The sequence below is a fragment of the Odocoileus virginianus genome, chromosome 17 (genome assembly GCF_023699985.2).
Source record: "Odocoileus virginianus isolate 20LAN1187 ecotype Illinois chromosome 17, Ovbor_1.2, whole genome shotgun sequence".
NCBI classification, from domain to species: Eukaryota; Metazoa; Chordata; class Mammalia; order Artiodactyla; family Cervidae; genus Odocoileus; species Odocoileus virginianus.
Genome location: NC_069690.1, coordinates 42,884,050 through 42,896,342, shown reverse-complemented (window position 1 = coordinate 42,896,342; position 12,293 = coordinate 42,884,050). Strand labels below are relative to the sequence as shown.

Sequence of the window (12,293 nt, the reverse complement as noted above, 5' to 3'; positions counted from 1 at the left end):
AGGTGCTCTGAGGTTAGGATCATCCTTATTGTCATTGGATGATAATAGGATATAGGGTTGAGGGAAAATTATGATCAATGTGCCAAAATCCTTAGAGACTATGAAGGAGTGATCAGAAAGTAATAGAAAATGGTGTCAGAAGGGTGGTATAGTTGAATATCAGGCTTGAACCTTAAAGGGAAGTGATATATTTTGATTGAAGTTGGACTAAAATAGGCTCAAAACAGCAGCAGAAAACAAGAGAATGGTGGTCTGCTTCCTGGTTCTATGGCATATGGAACAGGGGAGAATGAATAGACTGTACTCAAGATGATTATGCAAGGAAACAATATTTTAAAGGAAACCAAATTTTGGTTAAGAAAGAAGAGTTGATACAGGTTTTTAGGTGTTGGCAAAACTCAAATTGCCATCTGCAGTTGTCTCCTAATAATGTTAGGGGAACAGGAAGTGAGGTAGGATCTAAGGCACTAAGAAGCTGTGATTACCATTTGTAGCTACTTTCTTGTTGGTTTTAATAATTATAATAAAAATGACAATTATTTTATTGCTATTAATAATGACACTTAATAAACCCTTAGTGTATGGTTGGATGGCATCACCGTCTCAATGGACATGAGTTTGAGCAAGCTCTGGGAGTTGGTGATGGACAGGGAAGCCTGGCATGCTGTAGTCCATGGGGTCACAGAGAGTCAGACATGACTGAGTGACTGAACTGACTGAACTTATATGTTTAACACTGTTTTAAATGTTTTTCAATATATTTTCATATTTAATCTCCACATCAACCTTGTGAGGTAGATACTGTTATAATTCCACTTTACATATAAGACAAATGAGATTTATAGAGGGGTTAAGGGTTAAGTAGTAAAAATTTGCTCATGGTCACAGAGTTCCAGGTCACAAATTCCAGGGTCAGGATTTGAATGCAGATCTATCTGACTTCACACTGCCTCCTTTGAAAAGGCTGGATGTGAAGTGAAATTCCAGATGCTAGAGTACAATTGACTGTTGGTAGAATTGAAGAGAAAAGATGAATGAGCCCTTGTGATACTGTGTTTTGTAGTTTACAGTTTTTGTGATTCTGAAAATTATTTCACCTCAATAAATAAAGTTAATTTTGCTTGCTACTGTTAGAAATCCATATGTCTGACTCTTTGCGACCCCATGGACTTTAGCCCACCAGGCTCCTCTTTCCAGGCAAGAATACAGGAGTGGGTAGCCATTCCCTTCTCCAGAGGATCTTCCTGGCCGAGGGATTGAACCCAGGTCACATGCATTGCAGGCAGATTCTTTACCACTGAGCCACCAGGGAATCCCAGTAAAATAACTCTTCTGTGTAACTATAGTGAAAAATTCAGCTATATGAATCATTTTGGTTATGCCAATTTTATATTAGCACCAGAGAAATGTGATCAAGAATTCTTTGTATATTATATTGGTGGACATAGTATTTCCTGAGGTCTGGATTCTTCACTGAGATTTCTTATTCCTCAATTCAGGATGTGATCATAAACCATGAGTTGCCACTGACAAAAGCCTTTAGTGATGGTTACTGCTTTTAAATTCAGAGGCTAGATCAGTTACTAAATAACTTCTTTCTATTTCTAGAATCACAGGAGACTGTCTTAGCTGTTGATTTGCCTGAAGATGACATGATACCTGGGAAGAACTTGAAAGGTTTTCTAGGAGATATTGGAATTAAGTCACCTAAAGAAGAGGTAGAGAAAATCCTTCAGTCAGATTTTGTTTCTGGTAAGCATTTAAATACTTCTATCAGGTTTTTTGTTTGTCTCATTTGGTTTTCGGTAAGACTAGTCTTTATAAGTATTCTTTATAAAGAAAGTGCATGGTCTTTGTTCAAGTAAATTCAGTTCCTTTGTTGAGCAAATATCTATAGGTATTTGCTTGTTATTTTAAACATTATCTTTGGCTGAGTAATATTCCATGGTGTATAGGTACCTCCAACTAATAAAAATAAATAAAAAAAAAACAGAAAAAAATTATCTTTGAAAAGGAGCCTTTCCTCGTTTGCAGTTATGAGAATAATTTTAACAAGCAGTTTGAAATTTTGTGGAGAATGGGCTTGTTGTAATCCTCTCCCCTCAGATAAATCTTAATTTAGTGACTGAAGAGTAGTTTGAATTCAGAATCTGTGAGTAGAAATCCTGGCTTTGTTGCTTTGGGTAGAGTGAAGTTACTGGACTTTAAAAGTTTCTTGGTATTTTAGTTTTTGCACAGAGCTAGTGTATCTACAATCTCATCACAAGGCATTTTGGATGAAAATGAATCCAAAGTACCTGGTAAATAAAACTTTCAAGAATAAATTAAAGGTTTAAAATTTTCAATATAAAAATGGTATGCTGATTTTGATACTATATACGTGTAAATTAATTAATTTATTCTTGGCTGAACTGGGTTTTGGTTGCTGCATCGAGCAGGAGCTACCTTCCAGTTGTAGTGTACAGGCTTCTCATTGCAGTCGCTTCTCTTGCTGTAGGGCCCGGGCTAAGGGCTCTCGGGCTTCAGTGGTTGTGGCGAGGGGGCTGGCAGCTGCAGCTCGTGGGCTCTAGAGCACAGGCTCAGTAGTTGTGATGCTCGGGCTTAGCTGTCCCGCATCTTGTGGAATCTTCCCAGATCAGGGATCCCCTGCATTGGCAAGTGGATTCTTAACCACTGGACAACCAGAGAAGTCTGACACTGTATTTTTAATATTATTTTGTCCGCAAATCCTTGCTTGTGACCTCTCTTTCTTTTCCTTCCAGAAGACAACATGGTTAATGTTAAAGACTATATGAAGACTCTGAGTGACACCCAGAAATTTTCCAATTTTATTGGTAAGCTGTTTATGGTAAACTATTAAAAAGCAACTCAGGACTCATTCAGAGGTCATCTAGTCAAACACTATATTGGATGCTTAATCTTCTCTGTGGTATCTGTCTATATTTGAACACTTCCAATTATGGTAAACTACTAATTTTTTTTCATTTAAGAATTGTGCATTTGTGATGGAAAAGACTGGAAAAAAATAAGGTCTTGATCTTTTTCATAGTCAAAATAAGAAAATTGTATTATATACTAAAGGCAATATTTTAAATGTTATAAAAATTTTAATGACCAGAAATGTAGGAAACACAAAGTGTAGCCTCTGTAATGTCACTGTCTGGAAAACTCCTGTTAATATTTGGTAAATAACCTTTTAGGCTTTTTTCTTTAGATCAATGAATATTTGTGTTTTCCAAATTATTATTTTAAATTAGGTCACTTTGCTCCAGTATTCTTGGGCTTCTCTGGTGGCTCAGAGAAAGGTAAAGAATCTGCCTGCAATGTGAGAGACCTGGGTTTAATCTCATGCCCATAATATTCCATGTGCATGTATGCTAAATCGCTTCAGTTGTGTCCAACTCTTTGCGACCCCATGAACTGTAGCTCACCAGGCTCCCCTGTCCATGGGGATTCTCCAGGCGAGAATACTGGAGTGGGTTGCCGTGCCCTCTCCAGGGGATCTTCCCTACCCAGGGATTGAACCCAGCTCTCCTGCATTGATAGGTGGGCCCTTCACTACTTGCATCCCGTGGGAAGCCCATAATATCCCATAATTGACTTTAAAAAATTAACAGTGTATCTTAGATACTGTTCCATGTTTTATTATATTCTGTAAGCTACCCCATTCTTTTTTTCTTCTGGTTTTATAGAGATATAATTGATATACAGCACTATATAAGTTTAAGGTGTATTGCATAGTGATTTAATTTATATACATCAAGTAATTACCACTGTAAGTTTAGTGAACATCTATCTCTCATACAGACACAAAATTAAAGAAATAGAAGTAATATTTTTTTTTTTGTGATGAGAACTCTTAGGGTTTACTTTCAACAACTTTCATATATAACATACAGCATTAATTGTATTTATCATGATGCATGTCACATCCCTAGTGCTTATTAATCTTATACCTGGAAGTTTTGACCTTTTAACTACCCCCCATCCTCCATCTCTGGTAACCACAAATCTGATATCTTTTCCTATGAGTTTGCTTTTAAGTATAATTGACCTGTAACACAATGTTAATTCCTATTACATGACATGGTGATTTGACATTTCTAAACATTTCAAACTGATCGCCACAATGATTCTAATTATCCTATGTCACCACCCAAAGGTACTACATAGTTATTGGCTATGTTCCACTCACTGTACATTTCATACCCATGACTCATTTCTTTGATAACTGTTTAAGTTTGTACCTCTTAATTCCCTCACCTATTTTCTTCTCTTCCCCAAACTTTCCCCTCTGGCAAATACCTGTTTGTTCTCTGTATCTAAAAATCTGTTTATATTTTTGTAATTTTTGTTTATTTCTCTTTTTTTTTAGATTTCATATATAATTAAAATCATATAGTTTTGTATTTCTCTGTATGACTTAGTTCTTTTGGCATAATACCATCTAGGTCCATCCATATTGCAGCAAATTACAAGGGTTTATTCTTTTTTTATGGCTGAGTAATATTGCAGTGTACATGTACACCACATCTACTTTGTTCACATATTGATGGACACTTAGGTTGCTTCCATATCTTGAATATTATAAATAATGCTCCAGTAAACAAAGGGATGAATATGTCTTTTCTAATTAATGTTTTTGTTTTCTTTGGATATATGCCCGGGAGTGGAATTGCTGAGTCATAATGGTAGCACTGTTTTCAGTTTTTTGAGAAACCTCCATACTGTCTTCCATAGTGGTTGCACCAAATTGCATACTGACATTACAGATTTCCCTTTCTCCACATCTTGCCAAGACTTCTTATTTGTTGTCTTTTAAAAAAAGAATATTTGGTTTTTATTTTTTATTATTTATTTATTTTTTGGCTGTGCTGGGTCTTTGTTGCTGAGAGGGCTTTTCTCTAGTTGCAGCAAGCAGGGGCTACTCTTTGTTGTAGTGCGTTGGCTTTTCCTCGTGGGGGCTTCTCTTGTTGCAGAGCACAGGCTCTGGGGCATGCAGGCTTCAGCAGTTGCCACATGGCTCAGTAGTTGCGGTTCCTGAGCTCTGGAGCACAGGCTCAGTGGTGCATGGCTTAGTTGCTCCACAGCACATGGATCTTCCCTGGACCCGGGATTGAGCCTGTGTCTCTTGAATTGGATGGATTCTTTACCACTGTGCCACCAGGGAAGCCCCTATTTGTTGTCTTTTTGATAACAGCCATTCTGACAGGTGTGAGGTGATATCTCATTGTGGGTTTGATTTGCATTTCCCTCATGATTAGTGATGTTGAGCATCTTTTCATGTGCCTGTTGATCATCTGTATGTCTTGTGGAAAAATATGTATTGATATCCTCTGCTTATTCTTTAATGTGTTTGCTTATTTTTTTGGCATTGAGTCATACCAGTTCTTTGTATATTTTGGATACCCTTATTGGATACATTAATATTATTTGCAAATATCACCTGACATTCAGTAGATAGCTTTTTCATTTTGTTGACAGCTTCCTTCACTGTGCAAAAAGATTTTAGTTTAGTTTGAGTTAGTCCCATTTGCTTATTTTTGCTTTCGTTTCCCTTGCCTAAGGAGACATGTCCAAAAAAATATTACAAAGACTTATGTCAAAGAACATCCTGCCTATGTTTTTTCTAGAAGTTTCATGGGTTTGGGCCTTATATTTAAGTGTTTAATTCATTTTGAATTTATTTTTTTGCATCATGTAAGAGGGGAGTCCAGTTTGATTTCTTGCATGCAGCTTCCCAGTTTTCACAACACCATTTAGTGAAGAGGGTGTCTTTTCCCTATTGTGTTTTCTCCCACCTTTGTCATAGATTAATTGCCCACATAAGTGTGGTTTCATTTTTGGGCTCTCTATTATGTTGCATTGAATTATGTGTCTGTTTTGTACCAATACCATACTATTTTGATTACTATTAGGTATAGTTTAAAATCAAAAATTATGATGTCTCCAGTTTTATTCTTCTTTCTTAGGATTGTTTTGGCTATTTGAAGGGTGTTTTGCATTTCCACACAAATTTTAGAATTATTTGTTTTACTTCTGTGAAAAATACCTTTGGTGTTTTGATAAGAATTGCACTGAATCTCTTTTTCTGGTTTTGTTATTAGGGCAGTGGTGGCTGTATAGAATGAGTTTGGTAGAGTTCCTTTCTCTGCAATATTTTGAAATAGTGATAGGTATTAACTCTTCTCTAACTGTTCAGTAGAATTCACCTGAAGGAGATCAGTCCTGGGTGTTCATTGGAAGGACTGATGCTGAAGCTGAAACTCCAATACTTTGGCCACCTCATGCGAAGAGTTGACATATTGGAAAAGACCCTGATGCTGGGAGGGATTGGGGGCAGGAGGAGAAGGGGATGACAGAGGATGAGATGGTTGGATGGCATCACCGACTCGATGGACATGAGTTTGAGTAAACTCTGGGAGTTGGTGATGGACAGGGAGGCCTGGCGTGCTGCGATTCATGGGATCACAAAGAGTTGGACACGACTGAGCAACTGAACTGAACTGAACTGAACAGAAACAAGTAATCTTGTCCATGTTTTAAAAGCAGATGCTTATTTATTGGAGTGAATGGTCACAAAAATACATATGATAGAGCCCTACTCTTCTACTTCCCAACCTTGAATTCCAGAGATAGGGTATTTCTTATAGAAAGAGCTTCATAAACAAGTGTGAATTTGGTGTGGGATTTTCATAAATACCATTCACCAGTCTAAGGAAATTGCCTTCTATTCCTTTTTTGCTAAAAAGATTGAATTTATATTTGTTTATTTGGTTTATCATGAATTTTCCAAACAATTCTTATGTATATCTTAAGGTAGGTCATCTGAGTTTTCTCTTTTAATTTGTTAGTGTGGTGAATTACAGGAGTTGAATTTTTATAATATTAAATGAAACCCGGAATTTTGGATTAAACCCATCTTGGTCATGAAATATTATTATTTTAATTTTTCTAATAAAATAGAAATAGAAATTTTATTTTTGTAAACTTTGTCTACAATTTATTAATCTCTATTTATGAGTGAGACTAATTATAGTTTTGTTTTCTCATACTGGCATTGTCAGGCTTCAATGTCAAATTATCCTTGTAATTTGAAAAGTATTCTTTCTTTTTCTAAATCCTAAAATAGCTTATGTAACACTGGAATTGCATATTCCTTTCATGTCTAGTGGTAGTCACAAAAGAAGCCATCTGAGCATAATAGTTCTGTTTGGGTAGGTTTTTGATTAGTAATTAATCTTTCATGTTATATGATTATTAATTTTTCTTTTATTCTTGAAGTCAATTTTGGTAAATTTTTCCCTAGGAGTTTGTCTTTTTAAAATTTATTGCTATAATGCTATAAAGTTTTTAATAATAAATTCTTAGTATTTTTGTAGTTATTTATAACATATACAGTAATACTTCCATTTCATTCTTCATTTTTGTTATTTTTATGTTTTCCTTTTTAAAATCACTTATGCTAGTGGTTTCCCAAAAAAATTGAAAAAACATTTTTTCTCTTCCTTTGTCATTTTTGTTCCGTAAAGCATCTCTGTAGGGAGTTGTTCAGTTGAGAAGTCATGTCGGACTTTTTGCAACCCCGTGAACTACAGCACACACATCTTTTCCAGATGGTAATCTGCCTGTAATGCAGAAGACCTGGATTCCACTTTCTAACTCATTTCACAGAGCCAAGATCACCCTGATACCAAAACTAGACAAGTTCAGTTCAGTTCAGTAGCTCAGTCGTGTCCAACTCTTTGCGACCCCAGGGACTGCAGCACGCCAGGCATCCTTGTCCGTCACCAACTCCCAGAACTCGCTCAAATTCATGTCCATTGAGTCAGTTATGCCATCCAACCATCTCATCCTCTGTTGTCCCCTTCTCCTCTTGCTGTCAATCTTTCCCAGCATCAGAGTCTTTCCCAATGAGTCAGTCCTTTGCATCAGCAGGTGAAAGTATTGGAGCTTCGGTTTCAGCATCAGTCCTTCCAGTGAATATTCAGGACTGATTTCCTTTAGGATGGATTGGTTGGGTCTCCTTGCAGTCCAAGGGACTCTCAAGAGTCTTCTCCAACACCATAGTTCAAAAGCATCAATTCTTTGGCACTCAGCTTTCTTTACGGTGCAAACTTCACATCCATGCATGACTACTGGAAAAACCGTAGCTTTGACTAGACAGACCATTATTGACAAAGTAATGTCTTTGCTTTTTAATATGCTGTCTAGGTTGGTTTTAGCTTTTCTTCCAAGGAACAAGCATCTTTTAATTTCATGGCTGCAGTCACCATCTGCAGTTATTTCGCAGCCTCAAAAATAAAGTCTGTCACTGTTTGCATTGTTTCCCCATCTATTTGCCATTGAAGTGATGAGACCAGATGCCATGATATTAGTTTTTTGACTGTTGCGTTTTAAGCCAGCTTTTTCACTCTCCTCTTTCAGTTTCATCAAAAGCTCTTCAGTTACTCGTCACTTTCTGCCATAAGGGTGGTGTCATCTGCCTATCTGAGGTTATTGATATTTCTCCTGGCAACTTGCTTCCAGCTTGTGATTCATCCAGCTCAGCATTTCGCATGATGTACTTTGCATATAAGTTAAATAAGCAGGGTGACAATATACTGCCTTTATGTACTCCTTTCCCAATTTGTAACCAGTCCACTCTTCCTTGTTCGCTTCTAACTGTTGCTTCTTGACCTGCATACAGATTTCTTAGGAGGCAGGTCAGGTGGTCTGGTATTCCCATCTCTTTAAGAATTTTCCACAGTTTGTTGTGCACCACACAGAGGCTTTGGCATAGTCAATAAAGCAGAAGTAGATGTTTTTCTGGAACTCTCTTGCTTTTTCCAACAGATGTTGGCAATTTGATCTCTGGTTCCTCTGTCTTTTCTAAATACAGCTTGAACATCTGGAAGTTCAATCTAAGTTGACCTGGTTGGAGAATTTTGAGCATTAATTTGTCTAGCGTGTGAGATGAGTGCAACTGTGCAGTACTTAGAACATTCTTTGGCATTGCCTTTCTTTGGGATTGGGATGAAAACTGACCTTGTCCAGTCCTGTGGCCACTACTGAATTTTCCAAATTTTCTGGTAGATTGAGTGCAACATTTTCACAACATCATCTTTTAGGATTTGAAATAGCTCAGCTGGAATTCCATCACTTCCACTAGCTTTGTTCCTAGTGATGCTTCCTAAGGACCACTTGACTTTGCACTATGTCTGGCTCTAGGTGAGTGATCATATCTTCGTGGTTATCTGGGTCATGAAGATCTTTTTTGTATTGTTCTTCTATGTATTCTTGCCACCTTTTCTTAATATCTTCTGCTTCTGTTAGGTCCATACCGTTTCTGTCCTTTTTTGTGCCCATCTTTGCATGAAATGTTCCCTTGATAACTAATTTTCTTAAAGAGATTTCTAGTCTTTCCCATTCTGTTATTTTCCTCTATTTCTTTGCATTGATCACTGAGGAAGGCTTTCTTATATCTCCTTGCTATTCTTTGGAACTCTGCGTTCAGATGGGCATATCTTTCCCTTTCTCCTTTGCCTTTAGTTTCTCTTCTTTTCTCAGTTATTTGTAAGGCCTCCTTAGACAACCATTTTGCCTTTTTGCACTGAAGAAGGGACTGGCAAACCACTTCAATATTCCTGCCTTGAGAACCCCATGAACTGTATGAAAAGGCAAAAAACCAGACAAAGATACCACAAAAAAGAAAATTATAGTCAAATATCTGTGAGAAATATAAATTCAAAAATCCTCAACCCAATATTAGCAAAATAAATACAACGATATATTAAAAGGATCATTCACCATGACCTAGTGAAATTTATTCCAGGGATTCAAGGATGGTCAAATGTCTGCAAGTCAGTCAACATGATGCATACTACCTTGTGTGCTGTGCCGTGCTAAGTCGCTTCAGTCATGTCTGACTCTGTGATCCCATGGACTGTAGCCTGCCAGGCTCCTCTGTCCATGGGATTCTCCAGGCAAGAATACTGAAGTGGGTGCCATGCTCTCCTCCAGGGGATGTTCCCAACCCAGGGATCAAACCTGCATCTCATGTCTCCTGCATTGGTAGGGTTTTGTTTTGTTTTGTTTTTTTTACCACTAGCACCACCTGGGAAAACGTGATACACCACCTTAATGAAGGGTAAAAAATATGTGAGCATCTCAATAGATACAGAAAAAGCATTTGTAAAGTCAGTGATCATTTACGATAAAATCTCTTAGTAAAGTGGGCATAGAAGGAATGTACCTCAACATAATGTTCCCTTGGTATCTCTAATTTTCTTAAAGAGATCTCTAGTCTTTCCCATTCTATTGTTTTCCTCTATTTCTTTGCATTGATAATGAAGGCTATATATGAGAAACCCACAGCTTTTATCATACTCAGTGGTGAAAAACTAAAAGCTATTCCTTTAAAATCAAGAATAAGATAATGATGCCACTCTTATCCAACACAGTATTGGAAATCTTAACTACAGCAATTCAGTTCAGTTCAGTTCAGTTCAGTTGCTCAGTCGTGTCTGACTCTTTGCGGCCCCATGGACTGCAGCACACCAGGCTTCCCTGTCCATCACCAACTCCCAGAACTTGCTCAGACTCATGTCCATTGAGTCGGTTATGCCATCCAACCATCTCATCCTCTGTCGTCCCCTTCTCCTCCCACCTTCAATCTTTCTCAGCATCAGGGTCTTTTCTTTTTTTTCATTTATTTTTATTAGTTGGAGGCTAATTACTTTACAATATTGTAGTGGTTTTTGCCATACATTGACAGGAATCAGCCATGGATTTTCATGTGTTCCCCATCCCGATCCCCCCTCCCACCTCCCTCCCCATCCCATCCCTCTGGGTCTTCCCAGTGCACCAGCCCTGAGCACTTGTCTCATGCATCCAACCTGGACTGGTGATCTGTTTCACATTTGATAGTATATTTGTTTCAATGCTATTCTCTCAGAACATCCCACCCTCGCCTTCTCCCACAGAGTCCAAAAGTCTGTTCTATACATCTGTGTTTCTTTTTCTTTTTTTTTGGTGATGAGAACTCTTAGGATTTATTCTCTTAACAGCTTTTGTATATAACATAGCAGTGTTAATTTTATTTATCATATTATTCATTATACTCCTAGGACTTATTTTGTAAGTGGAAGTTTGTACGGTTTTTTTTTTTTTCATTTATTTTTATTAGTTGGAGGCTAATTACTTCACAACATTTCAGTGGGTTTTGTCATACATTGCATATAGGGTTATTGTTACCATCTTTTAAAATTTGAATCAGTTCTTCACATCAGATGGCCAAAGTATTGGAGTTTCAGCTTTAGCATCAGTCCTTCCAATAAATATTCAGGACTGATTTCCTTTAGATGGACTGGTTGGGTCTCCTTGCAGTCCAAGGGACTCTAAGAGTCTTCTCCAACACCACAGTTCAAAAGCATCAATTCTTCTGGTGCTCAGCTTCTTTGTAGTCCAACTCTCACATCCATACATGACTACTGGAAAAGCCATAGCTTAGACTAGATGGACCTTTGTTGGCAAAGTAATGTCTCTGCTTTTTAATATGTTGTCTAGATTGGCCATAACTTTTCTTCCAAGGAACAAGTGCCTTTTAATTTCATGGCTGCAGTCACCATTTGCAGTGATTTTGGAGCCCAAGAAAAAGTCTCTCACTGTTTCGATTGTTTCTCCATCTATTTGCCATGAAGTGATGGGACCAGATCCGATGATCTTAGTTTTCTGAATGTTGAGTTTTAAGCCAACTTTTTCACTTTCCTTTTTCACTTTCATCAAGAGGCTCTTTGGTTCTTCTTTGCTTTCTGCCATAAGACTGGTATCATCTGCGTTTTGATATTTCTCCCAGCAATGTTGATTCCAGCTTGTGCTTCATCCAGCCCGGCATTTCTCATGATGTACTCTGCATATAAGTTAAATAATCAGGATGACAATATACAGCCTTGACATACTCCTTTCCCTATTTGGAACCAGTCTGTTTTTCCATGTCCAGTTTCTAACTGTTGCTTCTTGACCTGCATACAGATTTCTCAGGAGGCAGGTCAGGTGGTCTGGTATTCCCATCTCTTTAAGAATTTGCCACAGTTTGTTGTGATCCACACAGTCAAAGGGTTTTGCATAGTCAAGAAAGCTATAGCAATTAGGCAAGAAATAAATAAAAGGCATCCATATTGGAAAGAAAGAAGTAAAACAGTCACTATTTGAGGATGATATGATTTTATATATAGAAAACGCTAAATACTCTACCAAAAAAACCTATTAGAAATAATAAACAAGTTGGCAGGATACAAAACCAATATGAAAAA

The 12,293-nt window shown here is 37.4% G+C and overlaps 1 protein-coding gene across 16 annotated transcripts in view; it reads left to right on the top strand.

The window, feature by feature from the left end:
* The window catches only part of EFCAB3 (EF-hand calcium binding domain 3), a 419,723-nt gene that overhangs the window by 91,169 nt on the left and 316,261 nt on the right, over positions 1–12,293 (top strand). For 15 of the 16 annotated variants that reach the window (XM_070479568.1, XM_070479577.1, XM_070479573.1 and 12 more), the window contains exons 18-19: positions 1,609–1,752; positions 2,763–2,834. In XM_070479568.1, coding sequence (XP_070335669.1) covers positions 1,609–1,752; positions 2,763–2,834 — 216 coding nt within the window. The remainder of the gene's footprint in view (positions 1–1,608; positions 1,753–2,762; positions 2,835–12,293) is intronic. The other variant, XM_070479567.1, reaches the window with a different exon arrangement.